General features: G+C 43.8%; 1 protein-coding gene across 1 annotated transcript in view; it reads right to left on the reverse strand.

Annotated features, from left to right (window-relative positions):
- Window positions 1–16,693, reverse strand: part of AKAP12 (A-kinase anchoring protein 12) — a 100,435-nt gene extending 83,742 nt beyond the window's left edge. The window contains exon 1 of the mRNA XM_004753565.3: window positions 16,359–16,693. Coding sequence (XP_004753622.2) covers window positions 16,359–16,520 — 162 coding nt within the window. The 5' untranslated portion in view covers window positions 16,521–16,693. The remainder of the gene's footprint in view (window positions 1–16,358) is intronic.
- Window positions 16,694–24,853: the final 8,160 nt, after the last annotated feature.

The following is a 24,853-nucleotide window of genomic DNA, read 5'->3' on the forward strand; positions in this document are numbered from 1 at the left end:
AAATGACAGGCAGAACACAAGACAAACAGGGATCCCTTTTCCAAGATGGGGGGGATACCAAGAGAGCGCCCCTTTATGGGAAGAGAGGCGGACCAAAGGGACAGAAGGAATGCTCCTCTTTTGAGGTCCACTTCTCTGATACTACACAGATGTGTACGTGAGACAATTTAGTGGGACATAATTTAGTATTAAAAGACAAAATCGCCCAAGGACAATGCCTTGACCACAGAGGGCAAATCAGCTGGGGGATGGTCCAAAGGGAGGAAATGTCTTTGACCTGGGATGGAGTTCAGTGGGGTACAGTAGGACGGATGATGAACTGGCAAGTCAGGAGGGCAGAGCAAAACAAGCAGGGAGGAGGGGGATTCCATGGGCCTGGCATTCAAGTCACTCCATCTAAGAAAAATAATAAGTGCTATCAATTCTTATTTAGGTTGTATATAACTCCAAACCCAAACTGCTCATACAGCCTGCATTAGCGATTTCCAGTCCATGATGGGGTAGAAGAGTAGGGTCCATGGAAATAAGAGGTGAGCTAATAAAAATGAATCGTCTGCCATCTACAGATATAGGAATATATTCTAAAACACTTAGAAAAACAGAGGGCATTGGCATCCCTGGTGCTGTCTGGCATCCCAGAAGTTAAAAGTGAGATGAGATATCAGAAAATAATAAGGACATCTCTTTGGCATCATAGCCAAGACCCACTTCACGCTGCAGCGGTCCTTCCTGTACCCACCAGCCCGAAGACTGGGAGCTGAGCACACCACGGGGACCAGCGCGGAACCCAAGAGCTAGTGAACCAAAAGCTCTACTTCCTAGTTCAATTTTCACTCTGCGGGCTTCACTTTAAAATAGGGATGATACCCTTACTGCACCTAAGCTGTGAGCTAGTAGTAAAATACAAGTATATAGAAGTGCCCCCAAAAAACTGCCTGGTGCCCAATGGGTACTCAAAACCAACCAACATTATTAGTGAGTTGACAGCCACCAAGAAGAGCAACTCCTTTGTATTTCCGTACGTACTTGGCCCTTATGGTTTATGTATCTCTTCACTTCATTCTCTAAACACGTTGCAACCTTGAAGTCAACACTGAAACACACCAAGCACCAATGGGTCAGGAGACCTCGGTCATGGGAGAAAACACTCAACTCACGTCCAGGCCCAATTTTTCCAGTGACATCAGTGCCTCGTGAGAGAATAAGCACGAAGTTACACTGAAGAAAAGGGTCAGGAAAGGGGTATCTTCACTCAACACACTATGTATACACGGACCTAAACAGACACACAGCAGGGGGCGCCTGGTGGCTCAGTCGGTTAAGCTCTGACTACTGACCTCTGCTCAGGTCATCATCTCGGGTCAAGCTTGAGATCAAGCCCCACACTGGGCTCCACGCTGCGTGTGGAGCCTGCTTGGGGTTCTCTCTTCCCTCTTCCTTTGCCTCACCTCGTACACACTCTCTAATAAAAATAAATAAACAGTAGTATCAAATATTTATTAAGAAGCAAGAATCAGTACTTTATGCCTTGATTCAACCTCCTGCTTATTACAGCCTAAAACAATCTTAGATGCAGAACCCTATGTCGACTTTTAGGTTTTAAAAGAGGCAACTTTCTTTTTTCTTTTTTCTTTATTTTTTTTTTTTTAAGATTTTATTTATTTATTTGACACAGAGAGAGACAGCGAGAGGGAATACAAGCAGGGGGAGTGGGAAAGGAAGCAGCAGGCTCCCCACTGATTAGGGAGCCGATGTGGGGCTCGATCCCAGGACCCCAGGATCATGACCTGAGCTGAAGGCATACGCTTAACCCAGGCACCCAACTTTCTTTTTTAGAACAATTTTTTAAAAGATTTTACTTATTTATTTGACAGAGACAGAAATCACAAGTAGGCAGAGAGGCAGGCAGAGGAAAGAAGGGGAAGCAGGCTCCCCGCTGAGCAGAGAGCCCAATGCAGGGCTCCATCCTAGGACCCTGAGACCATGACCTGAGCCGAAGGCAGAGGCTTAACCACAGAGCCATCCAGGGACACCCCCCCCCTTTTTTGAAGTTTTTATTTATTTGACAGAGAAAGATTGCAAGTAGGCAGAGCAGCAGGCGGCGGGGGGTGGGGGTAACTTTCGTTAAAATTTTAGCTTAGTTACAATCCCAAATACAGTTACTAGCTTTGATCAGCCTCAAGAAAAAAAAATAAAATCAGTGTCTTTCTCAACTTCTCATCCAAAGCCCAAATAAGCCAGCTCTCAGCTCATAGCAAAGGAATCATAAGCTTTGAGGGTTTTTCCTTCTTCATGACCATAAAAAGCAACAAACGGGTGACATTTCTCTTTACTCTTATTTGCCAGAGGAAGAATTTGCAATCCCATTCAAGTAGGCTCTATTCTGACCTCCCCCCCACCCCACCCCGATCTTCGTTCAAGTTCACATACAGTTACAATACCTCCAGTATTCATTGCAGGAGCTGGAAAGGGTTAGAGGAACACAGTATTGACAGCATTTAACTCCACAGTAGTCCAATTGTCTTTGGCTCCAGAAAATACCGTTAAAGGAAAGTATGAAGGCATAACATGGCTTGTGCTAGGATGTTTAGTTCTCTGTGCAATTAAGTGCTATAAATATTAAGTCTATAAACAATTAGACTCACGAGACTGAATATAATCTCAATCTGATGCAATTATCTGATTTATCTAGCAATGAAATTAATCCAAACTTTCCTCAACCCCCCAGTCTGAATGATCCTTATTGTTGTACCAACTTTCCACTTCTCTGCCCTCCCCCACCAAAATACATGAACAAATCTAGAGGCCATTAAGTAAGGACATGAAAACATGAAATATTTCATCTCAGGATAATCTGAGACATTTCCCAAAGAACGTACATTTAAAAGCATTTTCCACATACATATTCCGCATTTTCCCATTTTAACTGCAGAGAAGTCTCTCTACATGTGGTTCATTAAGAAATTCCATATGAAAAATACAATCAGTTTTATATGAATGAAAGTGAAAACCCATCCTTCTGGTGCCCCCACCAAAAAAGAACAAATTTCCCTAGTATTTTAAAATTATTTTCTCAGTCTCAGCTTAGAAACTGAAGTTATTTTCAGTCCTCGCCTACATGCTAACAGATGCCGATTTGGATCCCAATTATTGGCTTCACGCAGCCGATCACAATAAATGCAGAGAAGTCATACCTAGAATTCAATGTTCTCCACAGCAGAGCCACAAGCTACCTCTCCAGACTCTTCAACCCCTCCTTCAGCTCTGCTCTTCTCTAGCCCAGCATTTTCCAATTCCATTTGGTTAAAGACGCCACATTAAAGATTCTGCCTCGTCCTGTAGTTAAGACAGACTTGGGTCCCCAAGCTTTTCCTGAGACCACTTTCTCTCTCCTATTAGGAGAGAAATTGCCTCCTTTCAGCATTTTTAAATATTTATTATTATTTTACTATTTCTCCATTTTCTTGCAACCTCTCAAGCATCTCCATTTTTCAACAATTCACCATCCATTCTATTTCCTCTACCTTAGTTCAGGCCGCTATGAACTATTTCTCGCAGTTCTGGAGCCGGGGAAGTCCCCAATGAAGGTGTGGGTCGATCTGAGTCCCGGTGAGAGCTCTCTCCCATGCTCTCATTGTATCCATACAAGGTAGGGACAAAGCAAGCTGCCTGCTGTCTCTTCTTACAAGATGACTAACCCTATTATCACGAGGGCTCTATCTTCATGACCTATCACCTCCCAAAGACCCCGTCTTCTAATACCATCATATTTGGTGTTAGTGTGTCAGGGTATGAACTTTCAGGGGACACTCAGTCCACCCTTCTAGTTCACCTTCCCTGGTGCCTGAGTACACACACTCTCTCTTAACCTTCACAACCCATCATGTCTGTGACTCCTGTCCAACCCTCAGCTACAATTCAGGGCTAACTCTGGTTTCTACAAGCTTAAGTCCACAGCAAACCATGGGCACTGTGGTCACATGTAGTTACGGGAAACTCAGCTGGTCCCCTGCCGTGCTTAACACTGGCAGCCCAAAAAGACCCCCCCAACTCAGGAGGCCTGGGGGGCTCAGCTGGTTAAGCATCTGCCTTCGGCTCAGGTCATGGATATTGGGAGGGATATTGGGAGGGAATCCCACATCGGGCTCCTCGCTCAGTGGGGTGTCAGCTTCTCCCTCTACCTGCCTCTCCCCCTCCCCCAACAAATAAATAAAATCTTTAAAAGAAACGAAAAAGACCCCCGGTACACTTAAAAGGAAGCCTCTGGTTTTCCTCTTCTTCTTAAATGTACTTACAGTCTATTATCACTTGCCTATATATACTCAGTAATTTTTAGTCTCCGATCATGCAATTAACACACATACCCACACATCACATCTCTGATTTTTTCCAGTCACTAACCTAGAGCCTTAACTGTCTTTTTGGTGTGCCAAGTGCAGGGAGTGTGGCATCTGCTCCCTGCAGCCCAGCCCTCCTTGAGCCTGAGAAGTGCATTCAGACACCTAATTTGCCTAAGACCAAAGTACCCTGAATGAGGAATAGAAGGCATCCAAGGGTCCGAGGGACGCTTGAGAAACTTTCTCTGACAAATGTAATACTTTAAACCATGACCTAGTTCCCTGAATACTTAAGCATTCTTTGCATTCTTCCGTGTCCTGGAGGACTGTTTATCAGGCACAGTTCCAGAAGGGACTTGAAATCTTTCTTATAGATAACATTGTAGGGCCTCCTTGGTCACCAGACTCTGCATAGAGGACAAAAACCTTTTGAGCCTTGGAAAGACCTTAATATGTCTTTAATTAGTATCAAAAGAATAACCAACCTTCGTTTTAATCAAAGCAAAACAACTTTCTATACTGTAAACAAGAGCCAGATCTAAAACTACCATCAAACTGAGTTTAAAGTTAAGTTAAACTCTTGAAGGTTTTACTAAGAAAAACATCAGATAGAAAACCAAACCAACTGGGGTTTTGCCCCCATGACTGTCAACTCCTTTTTGTTTAAGTTTTATACACTAACTTTTGTCAGGATTGGAGAAAAGATGGTAATAATCAAGACTGATTTAGTAAACATTAGCAGAAACATTTTCCACTACTTTTCAATAACTTTCTTCATATAAAAAGAGCCAAAGAACAAAAATTTCCCTTTTAGATTAACACTACAGGAGTCAGAAACTCATGTCTAAGTGCTGAACCACTGACTGTACACCTGAAACTAGTATTACACTGTATTTTCACTTAACTGGAATTTAAATAAAAGCTAAAATTTAAAAAAAAAGAAAAAAAACCCTCATGTCTAAATATTGGTTAAATGTGTCCTTCCTCAAATTTAAGAAAAATTTGTCATAGAGAGACTGGCTAACTCTTAGCAACGTCCTGTAGACAGCCTATCTCCACTCTCCCTCCCTTTACACTGTAAATTCAAAGGAGACACACCACATCTAAGGCTGAACTTTGCACAGCCTGTGATTTGTTACGGGTATGCAGTAAGACTGTTTTACATAAATACCCAAATGAAGGGTAACTTCAAAGCAAAGTTTCTTAAGATGCATTCTACAGTTCGCTAATTTAGTGAAAAATTATCACCCAGCACTGAAAATGTAAACAAAGATTAGAAACCATAAAATATATCAACACTCTGGTTCTATGCACCACAACAATATGTATTGTATGGAGTAAGGAAACCTATCAAGGGTGCAATGAAATGGGTCTTTTAAAAAACCCAAAAAACAAAAGCAGGTCTTAAACAAAAATGGTCAGTATCAGGGGAGTGGCGATAGAAAAAACCCTAACCCTAACCCTAACCCGATTCTTGCGGCAGACAAGCTCAGCGCCTGCAATGGCTCAATTCAGTAAGAAATCTTATGCTCGGACGTGAAAAACAGCAAACCGTAATTCGTCCTCTGAACAACAAACCCGAGGGCAGGCAGTGGAGATGGAAAAAAATGACAAATGTCTTCTTTGAAAGTCAACGTAAACACTCCCCATGTTACCAAGATTCCTTGACTAGGAATGGAAGGAATCCTGGTCAACCCTGGGGCGCTGTCATTTCAGGAGGACCCGCCACACTGGGGTCAAGTGACCGCGTGTGACAACGCAGAGGGTCCAACAGCCGTTCAACCCAGTGGCGTCTGCTCTACCTCGTTTTCTGTTAGTATCACTTTTGTTTCCACCTTCTCCGTGGCCAGTACCCAAAGTTCCTTCCACAGTATCGCCTGCCAACTATCCTGTGATAGGTGACCTGTCCTGATGCCTCCTCACCCCCCACCCCTACCCCACGATCCTGAGCTGCAGAGGGACTCCATCACCTCTCCCAGACGACGAGGCCCTCGGGATCATGCTCTCTCTTCAGCTCTCCAATCTCTCTCCATCTAGACCAATGTCTTCCACAGGTGTTTATGGAGTACTTGACTCTTTTTTAAAAAGATTTTATCTATCTGAGGGGCACCTGGGTGGCTCAATGGGTTAAGTGGCTGCCTTCAGCACAGGTCATGATCCCAGGGTCCTGGGTCGAGCCCCGAGTCAGGCTCCTTGCTCAGTGAGCAGCTTGCTTCTCCCTCCCTCCCTCCCACTTGGGCTCACCTACCTGTTCTCTCTCTCCAATAATTCAAATCTTTATTTTATTTGAGAGAGAGTGTCTGTGAGCCAGAGATGGGCAAAAGGAGGGAGAAGCAGACTCCTTGCTGAGCAGGGAGCCCAATGCAGGACTCAATCCCAGGACCCCAGGGATCATGACCTGAGCAGATGGCACACCTAACCGCCTGAGCCACCCAGGCGCCCCTGGAACACCTGACCAATTTTAATGCATGTTCATACATACCAAGAGAAATTAAGTTTAGAAGAAAACATCTGTTTTCCACTTACTTTTTTTTATATTTATGGATGTATAAACCATCCAGAGCCGTGGCAGACCAGTGTAAGGTGTTCTCTCTGGTGTTTCGATCGGAGGGGGGCCCCTAAGCGTGGGGGACGATCAGGTGGAAGCCAGCGGGTTGGGCTTCCCCCAAGGCAGAACAAAGGAGACAGATGTTTACCGAACACGCTGCGAGGGAGCAGCGGGCAGGAGAGTGGAGGAGAGGGTGTCTGCCAGGAGGCAGGGGATGGGGGCTGTATTTAAATCAAGAACGTGGGGACGTAGCGGCACGTATGGAATTTTCCCTTTTATGGTAACTGTGCCTGCATCTAAGTAGCCCACTGGTCAGTGAGGGCCTATGGCTAGTCTGAGGTGGGTCGACAGCCTGTCTAAATTCAGCCAGGTGGTTGCCCCAGGCCCTTTGGCCTTGATCAAGTTTCCATTGGTCAAGCCTGTTGCCTAAAAGAGGACTCTCTGCAGGTTAACACCTGAGATGCAGAACAGAAAAAAGTATTTTAAACCACAGGCTAGCTATTACAACTGATGACATTTAAGCCACTCCCTTAATGCTTTTAATTTACTATATAAACACGGCAGGGAATTTTTTTTTTAAAGTAAAAAGAAAAATAAACAAAGAGATTTATACATAGATACCAAAACCAGTTTTAAGCAGGGGGACTTACTGACTCAATACTACTGGACACAGTAGGTAACGGGCATGGAAAATGAATTTGGATCTCTCCCTCCAGACAGACACAGAACAATTCATTTCTAGCAGAGTCAGGAGCTAACTCTGGAAAGGAAAGCTTGTGACTTTCTTAGTCCTGAGCTCTTGGTGCTCCCTCTGTAGCCCCACGTCCTGGCACGGCGCCTGCAGGAGAGCAGCTGGTCAAGAAACGTCAGGGCGCCTGGGTGGCTCAGTGTTAAGTTTAAACCTCTGCCTTCAGCTCAGGTCATGATCCCAGAGTCCCTGGATCGAGCCTCACCGTCCGCTTCTCCCTCTGCTGCTTTACCCTACTTGTGCTCTTTCTCAAATAAAGAAAATCTTTAAAAAAAAAAAAAAAGAAAAGAAAGAAAGAAAGAAAAGAAAGAAATCTTTATGCAATCCAGGCCAACTAGTAAATACACAATGGACAAAGCCAGAACCCTATCCTGATCTTCAACGACTTAGCTGGGCTTTAGTATTTCTTCAAGATTTTTGGACCAGCAGACTACCATCCGCTGAGCCCTCCTCAGGGCTGAACTCACTCCTTCCCTAGCTCTGCAGAAGTTGTAAATTGAGAGAAATGAGGGAAGAGGTTTAAGAGGCATCAGGTGGAAATGAACACTGATGAGTAGCTCCTTCCGTCTCAGAAAGCATAATTGCATGGAATTCAGTATCTCTTTATCCTGAATCGCACATTCCATGTAGAGAAGCCTCTACTGGCGGCACACTTGGTTTTCGATGCAGTAGAATAAAAGGATGAAATTACGTAGGAGGAAGTATGTCCCTTGACTTTTTTCTGGAAAACGTGCGGGGTGGGGGGGGGCACCTGTTTTTCCTGCATCTTCTGAAACTCTCCCACGCACACGGGCTCCAACCACGGTCAACCTTTGCTGTCATCGCCGCCTGGAGCCCCTCCCCCTGGCCCTCTGTCACCTCCTACATCCTGTACCCCTCCCTCAAGGCAACGGCAGCCACACCACACACCAGGCAAACGGACACACCGATGAGCTCCGTGGCTACGGGATATGGGCTCCTTCCACTGCCTGGGATTCTGACTCCGCGCCATCAGGGAAGGTGTCTTCACCAAGCTTCTGGACGATTCAACTGGACAGCCAGGTTTGCAATGTCTGCACCTGATCCGCCCCGTCCACGAGTGGCGGTAATCTTGCCTTCCCAAGTTTTAGCGTCCTTCATTTACAAATCAAAGACAAAACTGACATTTTTACTAAAACTAGGATTAAGGCTGGGCAGAATGAAACCCCCACCTTACTTTTTTTTTTTTTTTAAACATTACAGACAAGGGGCGTGGAGGACAAAAACCTTTGAACTTGTAGGATACTTGTGTTAAGAGAAGACTGGGTGTCTGGGTGGTTCAGTCGGTTAAGCGTCAGCCTTTGGCTCAGGTCAGGTCATGATCCCAGGGTCCTGGGATCCAGTCCCCCATCCGGCTCCCTGCTCAGCGGTGAGTCTGTGTCTCTCTCTACCACTCCCCACTGCTTGTGCGCTCGCTCTCTCTCTCTCTCTCTCTCTCTCGCACATACACACAAAAATAAGTAAATAAAAAATCAAAACAGGGAGAGAGAGAAGCCTATCATGGTCTGAGGATTATCTTGTCGTCTCTGTGCTTTGAGTGCCTCCTTTTTTCTGGGAAAGCACATTTATTCCAGCTAACAGATCCAGTCTGTAGTTTGTCGTTAAGGGGACTGGAACCTGTGGCGGGGGAGGGGTGGGCATTAACCTATTGTTTTCCCAGGAGTGGAATTCTGCTGGTCCCAGTCCCCGTCCCAGTCCTGGTCCCTGTCCCGGTCCCGGTCCCAGGTTCCAACATTTCATGGACCAGAAGTATGAAGAAATTTCTGGCAACTGGATGATTTTAGATTGTTCCCAGAGGAGAAACTTGAAAACTCATTGCTAAAGAAGTAGGTCATTGTCCAAACAAATAAAATTAAGTCTGTTTATGAATCTGGGAAGCAATGAGTAAATACAAGCGGTACCTGAGCCACCCTTTTACTCTTCAACTTGTTTTCCCTATTATGAATCATTTTTTAAAAAAAGATTTTATTTATTTATTTGACAGAGATCGCGAGTAGACAGAGAGGCAGGCAGACAGAGGAGAGGAAGCAGGCTCCTCGCCGAGCAGAGAGCCCGATGTGGGGCTCGATCCCGGGACCCTGCAACCATGACCGAGTAAATTTATCAAGGGCTATCAAAATTGTAAATGCAGGGGTATGTAAGGGGCGCAGACAGTTATGTGTCTGCCTTCGGCTCAGGTCATGGTCTCGGGGTCCTAGGATGGAGCCCCGCTTCATCAGGCTCCCTCTCAGTGGGGAGTGGGCAAGGGGCGGGGCCGGTTCTCTCTTCCTCTACCTCTCAGCCTCCCTCCCCCCAACCCCGCTGCTAATGCTCTCTCAAATCAATCAAATCTTCAAGAAAATTTTAATTAATTAATTATTTTAAATTTACTTGACAGAGATCACAAGTAGGCAGAGAGGCAGTTAGAGAGAGGAGGAAGCAGGCTCCCCGCTGAGCAGAGAGCCTGATGCAGGGCTCCATCCCAGGACCCTGAGATCATGACCTGAGTGGAAGGCAGAGGCTTTAACCCACTGAGCCACCCTTGTGCCCCCCAATTTTTTTTTTTTATCTTTAAACGCATATAAATGCTTTGAGCAAGCAATTCCACTTGCAGAAATCTTCCCCCTGAGATCTGCACACATACAAAGATACCTGAGCTCGGACAGTCCCTGTGCTACTTCAATACCGCGCAAGACCAGGAAAATGTCATGTAAACACAGGGGGATTGGTTAAACGTTTATTGTACTTCAACCCATAAAGGAAAAACATATGTAGTCATTAATAAAAACAGTGGTAAGTCTTTATGTCCTGATATGAAAAGATATTCCAAACCTAAATAGCAGAACATGCATGATAATGATTTTGTTAAAGGAAAAAACATGGGGCGTGGCACTGGGCTGGCTCCGTGGAGCACGCCACTCATTCACACCACATGGTGCAGATTACTTTTTTAAAAATTGGGGCTTTTGTTTATACACGGGTACATGCATCAAGTTTGGGAAGAACATGCAAGAGACCATCAACATTGGCTTCAAACTATCCACAGTGAATGTCTGGGGATGGAGAGGTAATAGAAGACTTATTTTTTATACTCTACACATCAAAGTCCTCAACATTAACATTTTTAGAAAAATAAAATATTAAGGGCACCCAGCTGACTCAGTCCAGAATGCATGTGACTCTTTTGTAGGCTTTTGAGTTTGAGCCCCACACTGGATATAGAGATTACTTAATTTAAAAAAATCTTAAAAAGAAATAAAAATAAACATTAAATAAATCCTGTTATGCAATGCTTTTAAGCAAAAATTTCAACAATAAACAAGAACTTCTGATCTTATGAAGATGATGATTCAAGAAAGTCAGATTATAGTCAGTTTTCAATAACTTAATTATTAAGGTTAAGAAATAACAGAGGGATGTATCACTGAAATTATTAGATTCTTAACCTCTTCCCCTAAATCCTTTTATTAGATGTACTAACAAGTAGGAAACAAGAGGTTGATCATACAAAACCCAACACTTAGAATCTCTAAGGTGCTAATTTGCAAGAAAACCCTCCAAAATCTAAGCAGACAAGTCAATTTTAATGACAGATTTTGAAAGTTTATGTATTTTTTAAAGATTTTATTTGAGAGAGAGAGAGAGCACAAGCTGAGGGAGACAAGCAGGCTCCCAGCACTCTGGGATCATGACCTGAGCCGAAGGCAGATGCTCAACTGACTGACACACCCAGGCGTCCCTTGAAGATTTAAAAGTTCACATTTATAATAGACAGTGCTTCTCCCAAACACAGCTTTTTTGTATTTTTCCATTATTTTAAAATGAAACATCGTAAGTTTTAATTTTTTCAGGTTATAAGAGGGCAAAGAATTGGGTTCAATGATCTTTAGTTTGGCTTTTTTTTTTTTCATGAGATAAAAGTACTGATTATCTTTTTCTCAGTGCTATGAATTCTAATTTCTCAGTTCATGAGTAGACTACAGCAGAGAGAAGTACAGAGGCCAAGCAGGAGAGCACCATTTAGCTTGATTTCCCTTTCGGTGGTATTCTATAATCCTTAATGCGTTAAAGCTGATGGAGACAAAGAAATAATTTCATAATGCCCTTTTTTTAGTTTTTTTTTTTTTTTTTTTTATTTGACGGAGAGAGATCACAAGTAGGCAGAGAGGCAGGCAGAGAGAGAGAGGTGGAAGCAGGCTCCCCGCTGAGCAGAGAGCCTGATGCGGGGCTCGATCCCAGGACCTCGAGCCCCAGGACCTCAAGACCTGAGCTGAAGGCACAGGTTTTAAACCCCTGAGCCACCCGGGCGTCCTTAATGCCTTTTTAAAGCAAAACATGTTATCTCTGTTTTATCGATTATCCTATAAAATACCAAATTAGAACGATCCTTATTCTAATTGCTTTCAAGTGATCAAGGCAGAGATTAGCCAACCTGAAGTGTATCCAAAAGGATGCATGTGAGAGGCGGGTTCATCCTAACAGTATTTCCAGGGGGAAATCTCCAGTGATCTCACACACATTCACTAACCTATGCAATCCCCACAGGCTAAATAAATGACCATCCTCACCCCGACGTCTCCAATGTCTGGAATCTGTTCTACTCAGGAAGTAGCCCCTCTTGTAATCGGGAGGGAATCCATAGGAAAACAGGCAGCCACACATCCAACACACCACTGTTAACAAACGTGTAATTCTCTCCAAACCCTAAATCCTGGCCCTTTTATTGTAAAACTGATCCATGATCACAGTAAGGCCACCTACGTCCTCCATTCCCAGTTTGTAAACAAAAGCGGGAGAAAGCATCCCCCCTCAGGCTGGGAAGACTTATGCAGCTGATCAACTCAACTGTCTGTTTTAGTGCACGAAGGGCAAAGATATCCTTAAGTCCACCTAAGTCCACCCATCGGATGATGGATTCTTCCATTCGAGTACATGTTTATGTTCCTTGGTGATTCCCAGCTCTTGTGACGAAATGGAACCGTTAGAACCGTTAACAGAAGGACAGAAAAAGTCCCCATCTCCCCACCTGCCAAGGACATTGGCCTGAAGGTTACAACCCATCACTGCTCCGTTTTCAGTCATTGATGGAGCAAAAAATACAAAAAGGGTAGGTAATTCAGAAAATTATGACTGTCCAGACTGAATGTGGAACCTGGCTTAAGAAATCAAGGTTTGGGGGCACCTGGGTGCCTCTTGTCATTATTAAGCGTCTGCCTTCAGCCCAGATCATAATCTCAGGGTCCTGGGATCAAGCCCCACAACCGGCTCCCTGTTCAGCAGGAAACCTGCTTCTCCCTCTCCCACTCCCTCTGTCTATGTTCCCCCTCTCGCTACGTCTCTGTCAAATAAATAAAATCTTAAAAAAAAGAAGAAAGAAATCCAGTTTGCCAGACTCTCGTGAGATTGTCATTGGTCACTCCACCCTCTACTGACACCAAATACTCTTTCAAAGACAGACTTTTAAAACCGCATGATGGGGATAAGTGAGAGGCCTTCTTTACTGCTTTCATTTTCGTGGTCTAGTAATTCCTGTCCCTGCAGAGGCCAAAGTCTCCAAGTCTCGAAATTCAACGTAGCAAATAATCGATACCGTTGTCCCCCAAAATTTACATGTGTAAGATTGTAAACGACTGACTGGAAGAAAAGGTTCCTTCCGGGGCGCCTGGGTGGCTCAGTGGGTTAAAGCCTCTGCCTCTGGCTCAGGTCAGGATCTCAGGGTCCTAGGATTGAGCCCCGCATTGGGCTCTCTCTCTTTCTGCCTGCCTCTCTACCTACCTGTGATCTCTGTCTGTCAAATAAATGAATAAGACCTTAAAAAAAAAAAAAAGAAAGAAAGGAAAGGTTCCTTCCATTTTATTGAACTATACCGGATAAAGCCAGGACTTGTGCCTCAGTGCCCCTAAAATGTTAGGCTTCAATAATCAATTTCTTTTTTTCTTACATTCCACATGATCTGATAGAAGTGATACTCAATTAGTGTAAGGTCATCTTAAGTCTGAGTACTTAACTCAGTAAAGGACAGGTAGAGAGAGAGAAAGTAAACTGGATTATTAAATAAGCAGCAGGCATCTGATACAAACATCATTTAGATAGAAAAAATGTCGATAGCTTTGAATTAATTAGTGATCAGCATTGGGGGGGGCGTGTATCAGTATAACCCCCCAAATGTCCACATGCCCACTCAAGAAAGCTCAAGATGCAAATCTTAACTAATTTAATGTATAAAGTGGTCTCATTTGAGACACCCGCAATTTATACTGTTCTGTCTATTCGACATGAAGACAATTTAAAATTGCAAGGCGAACAAGCCACTGTATTTCTGGAGAGCCCCTACAGTTTACTGCCGAAATAGTCACTTGGTCTATTAATAACCGGACCTATCTGGTGTAGTCACTTTCTGATACCGGAGGCAGACCATGACAATGACACGGTTAAGCTGTAGACAAAGTCGATGGCCCAAAATAATCCCCAACTTGACAGCGTGCAATCAAAACCAGGCAGCATGCCACCTGTGGTGGAAGACGTGCACAAACACAGGCACGTCCCCTGCCCTCGTGGAGCTTCCAGAACGAGGACGACAACAGTCAAGTCACTAACCTCACGAACGTGTCGCTAACTGCTGGGAAGGACCTGCGGTGCTACAGGAGCCTGCAAGAGGCAGATGGGATTACTCAGAGGTCAGCAATTGGGAGTTCCACAGGGTGAACAGGAGAGGTAAGAGCTACGTGCTGAGTCATTCTTAATTAGGGATTTCTTTTTAAAAGGACTTTTGAAAACCTGTGTAATTTTGCTAGCTGAAATGAAAAACGACACCATTTTCCAAGGATACATATAAGTGTATTGATTTGTCTCCAAATTGATAACTGGGCAGTATGCCAAAAAGCTCAATGATATTCTAGATGTTATTTAAGTCAATTTTTTTATAAAGGAGGATGCTTGGCTGCTTCAAGATGGTGGCGCCTAGAAAAGGAGGAGGAGAAGGTTATGGAAGAAGGACAAAAAGAGAATGGAAGGAGTATTTTTAAAGGGACAAATTCAAGTTTACCAGGAAGGAATTGAGCATTCTATTCCAGCATGAATTGTTAAGATCTGAAGTAGTAAAAACCAAGAGAAGAACTGTCCCCAATCGCAAGCTTTTGTCAATTACACCTTAAAACTACTTTCACTACTGGATTCTAAATACGGGGTATGTGGCCCCTTGGGCAGTAGTTGGCATCAGAAGGTAATGTGCGGTTAAGTATTAAAATGTCACTTAGACCTCAGTAAGACTGCACCTGACTTATGCCCAAAGCTTAGCCCCTGTCTTAGAAAATTAGCTTTCTAGCAGTCTGTACTCGGTAGCATCTACAACTCTAGGGACCATGGGTTTTACAAGTAGTTATTAGTTAAAGACTAGAAGGAATCTAATTAAAAGCAGTCTCTCAGCCCAAACTAGAATAGGGCAGCTAAAGAGGTCAGGGCAATGAGGTCACAGTTCTGTGAAATTTACCCAGATTCTGGTGGGGGAGGGGATGTTTTTCACACTGTAAACATCTGAAGTTCCTCACATTCTTTATCCTCAGATAAAACACAGGTTGTAAACCCACATAAAACACGGGGCTTTAAAAAATATGTATTAAGTTACCCACCACCTTCCCAACCCAAGTAAAACACAGGGTTTTTGGAAAAAAAATAGTAAGTATGATAAGTTATCCTCCATCTTCCTACAAGGATACGGCAAAACAGATTAGGTGATGCCTTGCTAATGAAAACACGTGCTGGAAAAACAGATCTAGAATGCAACGATCCAAACAAGTCCCAGTCTTGGCAGCTTTTAAGTGGCCAAGAGTAAATTATTTCAGCCTTGAAAGACTCAAGACTATAAAATACAAAATTTCTAGGAGGCTCAGCACTTGTCTCCATAGACACAGGAGCGCAAGCAATCCTCGCTGAAACCTCTGACCGCATCCTTGGAGAACTTCTAACTACTCCCCGGGTAGGTTTACCCCTTGAGTCCACAGGCAATGCACGCAGCGAAAAGGAGGACCCTGCCTTGTTGACGGAACCTGTCATTCCTTTTCGAAGAGCAGCGTCTACCCAGGTTTTCTTTGGCTCGGAGCGAGCTACACCCCAGGCTTCCTCTGCATCGGAAGGCGGTGTCGGCTGGAGCCGCTGCCGCAGCAGGGCTGGGTACCAAACCCGCTCTCTCCAGGCACAGCGGGTGCCAAAGCCCAGACGCGGCGGGGAACTCACGGGTGGCGGCCTCGCCACGCTGCGACACGGGTCCTGGCCCCAAAGCGGACTTTCCGAATCCGGGAGGAAGAAAGAGGGGCGGGGGGCTCAGGACCCTCGGCGGATGGGTCACTGCCCACCCCACCCCACCCCACCCCACCCCACCCCACGACTCCCCCGAGCAGCTCCGACATCTCGGGCATCTCAGGGCTGGGTCGCTCCCACCGGAAGAGTGAGGAGAAAGGCTCGGTTAGCAGGGGGCGGGGGGCGGATTTTATTACTGCGGATGGCGCAGTCGCCTCCCCCGGAGACCCACGACAAAGATGCAAGCCCGCCGCGCTCGCTGCTGCTCTGGTCCCGCCCCGACGCGTGAGACCCTGGAAAGCCAGAAAGAGGGGTGCGTGCTCCCGAGTTTGCAGATGGGCTGGACGGGCCGGGAAGTTCTCGCAGGCGGAGACCAGGGAGACCACCCTCCCCCACCCCCGTCCCCGGGGCAGGTGGCCCGGCGCGCCCGTACCTTGGTGGCGGGGTCGGCGGCGGCGATGGCCGGGTCCCCCGGCGCGCTGGGCGCCGCCTCCGCCGCAAGGCCGCCGCCGCTGGGCTCGGGCTCGGCCGGCGTCGCGCTGCCCGCCTCCGGCTGCTCCGGGCTCCGCTGCTCCGTGGAGCTCCCGGCACCCATGGCTCTTCTGCGGTTCTCCCGCGCCCCGCTGCCCGGCTACACCTTCCCCCAAACGGCAGGAACGTGGAGAAGAGCGAGAAGCCGTGCGCCCGCGGGGTCCCGAGAACGCCTCCCGCTCCCGCGGTCCAGCTCCGAACGCGCCCGGACTGCGAATGAACGAGACGCGCTCGCGGCAAACTCCTTAAAAAAAAAAAAAAAAAAAAAAAAAAAAAAAGCCACCTCTTTGCCTCCTCCTCCTCCTCCCCCTTGTTTTTCCCTCGCTTCATCACATGAGCCCAGCCCCAGACACGCCTTGCAGCAGCATCTCCCCCCAGGCTGTAGGACCAGAGGCGCAGCCCCAGCCTCCAGCCAGGGTCCAGGCGGCCCTCCCACCCCGACCCCCGGGCGCTTCCCATTCCTAAATGGGGACACGAGCTGGGGGCGTCAGACGACCCAGGGTTGCAGATGGGGAGAGGAGGGCAGAAGGCCCCTCGGGGAGATTGGATTTGCTGAGGTTTATTCAATGATTGATAACCCAAGGCAGAGCGTCTGCGGCAGCTCACTTTCCATCCACCCAGCAAGCGAACCCAAATCCCCAGTTGCTTTCCTTCAGCCTGGGTGAGCCTCCGAAGGCTGGTTCCTGCCTCCTCCCCAAGAGCAGGAGAAAGGCGAGCGCTCCTTGGCTTCTGCGGAGCCTGACCATATTAGGGCACCTCGCGTGGCAGGAGCTGGGAACCGAGAGGTTAATGCAGTCAGGCCACGGATGAGGTGGGCCAGGCGGCCCCACGCTCGCCTATCATCCGGAACCAGTGATGTCAGGCGATGCCATCAGCGACACGGGCTGCCCTCCTTCCCCGGGGAATTCGGGGGAGTGAGGCTGTGACTGGAAATGGGCCTGTCCTCTTTCGAGGGCGTGACGCTGGAGGTCCAGGCCGCTTCTCCCTCGCGCCATGCTGAGACATGACGACATAGACCTGTCCACGGGCCATGGTTAATTCTCCGTAGATGCAGGCTTCAAGGGGATCAGCCTAAGTGGCTCGCCTTCCTACCCTTCATGCTCCTGAGTACTTGTTCCATGAAAACACAAGGCAGCCAACCATTATTTGAAGGAAATCAAATTTTCAGCTGGATTACTTGGCATGCAGGCACGAAGGTGGTGGGGCCAAAAGAGAAATCATCCCCAGTTTTCAGTGGCAAAGACTTGCCTTAAATTTCACAAATAGTTGGAAGAATGAAGAAACTTGGAATATCGACCCCCGGATACCAGAGAAATATCCCCTGCTCAGATTTCCTACAAGTTAGTGCAGAATTGATGCAAGCGGATAGTTCAGTAGTAGAATATTTTGTGCCTGATTAACTGTGGCTTGTAGTATAATGTCATGTGGTTATCCAGCATAAAATATTTCTACATTTAGCATTATTTGAAGAAGCACATGAAGGCCACCTTCTCTAGAATATATTGCTTCTTAAGCAGTATTACGCAAAATGGCTGGTTTTCATCATTTTTAAGCATTTCATCCATTTCAACTTAAATTGTTTACTACTTAGGAAACATCCCAGTACTTACTATGTATGTGCCAGGCGCTGTTTAAAGCACTTTGCATAGCTCATCGTATTTAGTCCTCAAACCAACTCTATGAGGTAGAGCCTAGCATTCTCATTTTACCAGTGGAGTGGAGGAAAGTAGGCCCAGAGACATTAAATCAGGTGCTCAAGATTTCACAGCTGGTAGGCAGAAAAGAGCAAGGATTCTTCCTACACTGAGTCTCTGTTCAACATCTCACTCCCCTTCTATAGGAAGCTTCCAGTGTGTTCTCTCTTCTGCGGAATATCTGTGAAAAAGTGGCATTTAGGCCTCACATGAGGGTTAAAAATGTTATTAAAGCCTATCTGAGAATGACTAAGGTCAGCACATATGAAAATGTATCAATATGTAGTACAAACACTATCAAAATGTCCCATTCTGTGAGATGATAATTACTCAGTTCTTGGGAAATTCTTAACAAAGCTTTTCACATCCAGCTTTCAAATTTTCAGAGAAATATTACAAGGTCAAGGATTTCAAGCCAACACTATACAAGCCACATCATCAGTGTCGGCCTAGATTAGCAACTGCTTGCTTTGTGTTTATTTTTCAGGCCATGAAAATGTTCATATGATTTTTTTAAAGCAAAATCCTTTTTTTTTGGAGATTTTATTTTTATTTAATTTATTTATTTAAAGATTTTATTTCTTTATTTGAGAGAAAGAGATAGACAGCACAAGTAGGCAGAGAGGCAGGCAGAGGGAGAGGAAGAAGTAAGCTCTCCATTCAAGCCCAATGCAGGATTCTATCCCAGACCTTAGCCCAATGCAGCTGCTTAACTGACTAGGCTACCCAGGTGCCCTAAGATTTTATTTTTATGTAATCGCCACACCCAATGTGGAGCTCCAACTCACAGCCCTGACATCAAAACGTCACATGCTCCTCCAACTAAGCCAGACAGGTACTCCAGCAAAATCTTGTTTTAAGAAATAATACACTTTCTAGTCCTCCCTCATCTGCCTGAAAAAGCTCCCGGATAAGCATATTAAGAATCATAGGCCAGGGGCGCCTGGGTGGCTCAGTGGGTTAAGCCTCTGCCTTTGACTTGGGTCATGATCTTGGGGTCCTGGGATGGATGCCCACCTCAGGTTTTCTGCTCAGCAGGGAGACTGCTTCCCCCCCATCTCTGCCTGCCTCTCTGCCTACTTGTGATCTCTCTCTGTCGAATAAATAAATTAAAAAACAAGAATCTTTAAAAAAAAAAAAAAAAAAGAAAGAAGAAGAAGAAGAAGAAGAATAGTCTCCTGGGGCACGTGGGGGGCTCAGTGGGTTAAGCGTCTGCCTTCCTTTCAGGTCATAATCCCGGGGTCCCGGGATCGAGCCCTGCCTGAATCAGGCTCCTTTTTCAGTGGGGAGTCTGCTTCTCCCTCTCTCTCTGCCTGCAGCTCCCCGGCCTGTGTGCCCACTGTCTGTCTGTCTGTCTCTCTCTTTCTGTGTCAAATAAATAAATAAATAAATAAAATCTTAAAAAAAAAAAAAAAAAAAGAATGACAGGCTCTTTTGGAGATTCACAAAAGCACCTTTGGTTTCTGGACTTCCCAAAGAATCCTTTTCCATCTTACTTGTAAACTGGGGAGCTACTCTCTGTTAAGTTATTTTTATTAAGAAGAGTAGTTGTACTATTTATTATCCCCAGCAATGCCATGTCCCCACCTTTTGAATATACCACTTACAACATTCAATATAATAGGACATACGCTATTCAGAACACTACATTCATTTCTTACAATCATCCATTTTTTCCCTAAGATCTCATTGTTTTAAGCAATCTCTACACCCAACGTGGGATCAAACACAACCCCGAGATCAAGAGTCACGTGCTCTACCACTGAACCAACCAGGTGCCTGATTCCTTTCTTTTTCAACAGCTGTCTATCCAGTGCCCATTCGGTGCCAAGACTCTGAATCAAGTCACCAAGGTTTGCTTTTCTAGGGTTTTGGAGACACCTTTAGAATTGCCTAGATTAGTGTCATCGATAGAGAGGAAGACAGCTGTTCGCAATTTTCCACTTCTCAGTCCCGGGCTGTCGGTTACCCCAATTTCTCGCCAGCAACCCCTTCTCTCCCAAACAGCAGGACACAGGTGTCCCACACATTCTCTCCCATGGGGCAGCTGATGGTAGAGTCGTTTCTCTGTGAGAGTTGATACTCTCATAAAAACAGCCTGAAATTTCTCAAAAACAAATACACACAGCCGGTACAGCAGGCTGAACTTGTATGCTTCATGTCTAACTTCTCCAGAAAGACGGGTCACACGAGATGTACCAATAAAAGTTAAAGTCCTAACTAGGCATCCTGCGCACACACCAAAACCTCTTTGACTATGTTTTAAATGAATTCACAACTGTGAAACATGTTATATCAGACCTAATACAGTCCCTTGAAAAGGCAATCATAATTATAATTATTAAAACAATTTAAAACCAACCCTTAACTCTACCCCCACAGATTCATTCTCTAGCTACAAAGCCTTCAGGCAATTTCACTTAGAACAGGGAAACTCTCCAACCTTGAAACTACCACATATACCTTCATTGTATTCTCTAAATAAGAAGCCTACTTTTTTTCTGAGCTAATTACTTACATCAAGATATCTAAATCACCTAAAAACCCAATTCCTGCACTTCCCTCTTGCATTTACTAACTATAAACCAGAAAACCTAAGAATTAACAATTTTACTTTATTCATGACTTACTAATCAACATTCATTCATATAGGAGCTACAGAAAAAGTTCAATGTACTGATGAAGGTCAAAGGTCAACCACCTGTAGACCTGCATCATAAATACAGGCAAATGCTAAATTTCTAAATTTCAAGAAATCTATTTCTTTGGGTTAACTATAAAGCCAGCTCTATTAGTTTCATTCACTAAGATTTAAGATTGCCTTCTGGCCCAAATCTAAGATTATACTAAAGTAGCAAAAAAGATGGTGCCATATTTTATATATATGGCATATAAAATACATGTAAAAAATATAATATATAAAATAAATATTATATATAATATGTATATAATATATTTTAAACGTTTTTTTAATTTATGTATTGGGGCACCTGACTGGCTCAGTCAGAGGAGCATGTGACTCTCAATCTCAGGGTTGTGAGTTCAAGCCCCATGTTCAGTGTAGAGATGACTTAAATAAAACTTAAAAAAAAAAAAAAAGCAAATTCCACAAAGAACAAGTTCGACATACCTGATGTAGCTGAAGTTTGTTCAGGATGTGTCTAATATAAACAAACAAATGAATACAACTGAAATGCAGTCACCTAGAAGCCAGGACAGCTTTAATTCCTCCTTTTTCTAGAGTTAGGCTTCTCTCCAGCCACTTATGAGTGGAGTCCAAGATATAGTGAATTATTTGCCTAAGATGGAGAGAGATTTCTCTGGGCATATTTTTGGAAGACATCCAAAAGTATCTGGAAGGTTCCTATTCCCCAGAGCAGACCAAGTTACCTTAATCCTCTTACCTTCAAATCACTTCACAAATTCTGCACAGGTTTTGTATGTATCCAATATTTTAAAAAATATATTTTAACATATTAATTCAATAGACTTTTATTGAGTCGAGTACCAGGTAAAATGCTTGGGACTTTTCAGAGCTGAAAACTTGGGTTTCATAAGTCGACATTTGCTGACTTATAAAAGATGTTAGAAACACACATTGTAAATTGTTGAGAGATTTTTATGTTCCTCTATGAACCTGAATACCTTTGTGAATTTTTTTAAAAAGACTGCATTTATTTATTTTTAAATAAACACTACACCCAGCGTGGAGCTCGAACTTACAACCCTGAGATCAAGACCAATAGAACCAGCCAGGCGGCCCTCGTTTGTGAACTTTTAATCTCAGATCTACAATATTTTTGTTGTCTTTTTTTTTTTTTAAGATTTTATTTATTTATTTGAGAAAGAGACAGTGAGAGAGAGGACAAAAGGGGAGAAGAAGGTCAGAAGGAGAAGCAGACTCCCTGCAGAGCTGGGAGACCGACCTTGGTCTGGATCCCAGGACTCCGAGACCACCACCTGAGCCAAAGGAAGTTGCCTAACCCACTGAGCCACCCTGGTGCCCTATTTTTGTTGTCTTTAACATCAAAAAATACTTCAGTTATTATTTGTGATGAGCAACGAAATGACCAATGGTTGACCTTAAGAATTACGAAAAGGAAATGCACAGGAGATGTTGACTATTTTATATACAACTCCCCTCTAAATTCTACTTGATGGGTAGTGAGATTCTGTATTCCTGGGCATTGGTCCCAATTCTGTTGGCTGCTTTTTTTCTTTTCTTTTTTTAATGACTTCTTGTCATTCCTACAAATGCAGTATCTATAGGAGGGGTAGCTGTGGTAAATTAGAATAAAAGATAGAAAATCAATAGTGAAACTAGATACACTTTCCCGCCCTTCCCTCCCGCCAATGTGTGACTTCATTACAACTTCACTGGGAGCATGATCAATTACACAAAAAGGATTCCAAAATCTGCAGCTGCTTATGCTACTAAATCACTGAAAACTTTGAAAAATGAAATAATCACTTGGATATGTTATTTTGAATGTTATTGAGCTCTTGAGAATTCTTTGAAGAAATTATGAGTAAAATATTTGAAATTCAGTTTCTATGAGAGAACTGGAAACACTGATTATTTCAGAGTGCAAAATTACGGGGTGTTTTGCTAAGTAAAAATGACAGGTTAGTGAAAATAATACCCAGTGAGTGATTGCCGTATTCAGTATTTGAAGTAAAACTGTATGGAACAAATCCCCTGATTGAAAGTTGCCAACAGTCCCTTAGAATATTTTTTTCACAGTTTTATTGCAGTATAATTAGTGTAGAAAGAACTGCACACATTTAAAGTATACAAGTTGATGAGTTTTGGTAAAAGCATACATTCTTGGAATCTCCATCATAGTCAAGATAATGGGCACAATCATTTACCCAAGAATCCCTCCATGTACCCTTTGAATTCCTCTCTCCAACCCCTCCGGTCCCCTACTGCCTTCTCAGGCAGTCGCTGGTCTGCTTTCTGTCACTACAAATGGGTTTGCATTCTCTAGAATCTTATAGAAATGTATAGACATGGATATTATGTAGGGACATCTGGGTGGCTCAGTTAAGCGTCTGCCTTCAGCTCAGGTCATGATCCCAGGGTCTTGCTCTGGGGAGATGGGGAGTCTGCTTTTCCCTCTGCCCCCACCCCTTGCATGGACGCGTGTGCTCTCACACTCTCTCACATAAATAAATAAAAATAAAATAAAATTTTAAAAAATGGAATCATCTGCTTCATATGTACTTTACTTCACTTGACTTTTCTTACTTAGCATAATTATATTGAGATGCATCCACAATTACACTGAATTATTTAACATTTAACAATAGTTATGGATAATTTTATTTATTTAAACATTTTTTTTTTAATTTGACAGAGATAACAAGTAAGCAGAGAGGCAGGCAGAGAGAGAAGGAGAAGCAGGCTCCCCACCGAGCAGAGAGCCCGACTCGGGGCTCAATCCAGGATGCTGGGATCATAACCTGAGTCGAAGGCAGAGGCTTAACCCACTGAGCCACCCAGGTGCCCCGTTATAGATGATTTTTATTTTATAAAAATGTTTTTTGCTTATATGACTTCCCTAAATATTCAGTAATGAATATGTATGAGATTTTTCCCTATAATGAAAATACCGAGGCACATATAAGTGATATACGAATGCATATCCCATTGAAATCCAGACAATAATAAATCAACTGGCATTTGAGCCTGAATTATAGCTGAAGGCAAATCCATTCTGTATTTTAATAAGTTTGTATTCACTTTACATGCTTTTCCTGCTTCATATCATTACTCTGAGTATTGAAAAGATTTGGGGGGAAAAATGATAACTTAATTATCTTCCCATAATAGTTATTAGCTTGGCTGGGAATGATGCATTTTTGGCGATAATTCTAAATTCATATGGTGATAGCGGAGGTACCAGTGTAAGTTGTCAATTTAGGGGGAAAATATTCTGGAAAGTATAGTCACATACCTTAAATGTTGTTGTATAGCAACGTAAAATGATTTTTAATTTCATTTATTTAATTTTGTAAAGATTTTACTTATTTATTTGTCTGAGAGAAGAGAGAAAGAGAGAGACCAGCAGGCTGAGGTTCGAAGCAGGCTCCCTGCTGAGCAGGAAGCCAGCCGCCCACGGGGCTGGGAGCCCTATCCCCAGAACCCTGGGATCATGACTTGAGCTGAAAGTAGATGCTTAACCCACTGAGCCACCCAGGCATCCCTAAAATGACTTTTTAAAAAGTGTATCTTAACTAGTAATACCCATAACCCAGATCAGGGCATGTAAAGTTGTAAAACTTATGACATTTTAAACAATTTTGACCATTACAAAATTTGACAAAAATTATGATAATTATGATCATTGCATATCAGTATTATTTTCACAGTTTCTGTTATTGATACTAATTTTTGCATTTATTTATCAGATATCTAAAATAACTTAGAAAACTACATTTACAATATCATCTCAACTTGATAGGGTAAAAGCTGAAAACATATATATATATTTTTTTAATGTATGCATATATGCCTAGAAAAAAGGCGAAAATGTTACTATAATTCTTTCTAGCTGATAAAATTTAAAATGACTTTTTTCCTTCATTATGCTTGCTTGTTTTTCCCCTAATTTTCTTTCCTTTTTTTTTTTTTTTTTTTAAAGATTTTACTTATTTGACAGAGAGAAAGAGAGATCACAAGTAGGCAGAGAGGCAGGCA

This window comes from Mustela putorius, unplaced genomic scaffold (genome assembly GCF_011764305.1).
Source record: "Mustela putorius furo isolate JIRA1106 unplaced genomic scaffold, ASM1176430v1.1 tig00000450_pilon_pilon_pilon, whole genome shotgun sequence".
In the NCBI taxonomy this organism is placed as follows: Eukaryota; Metazoa; Chordata; class Mammalia; order Carnivora; family Mustelidae; genus Mustela; species Mustela putorius.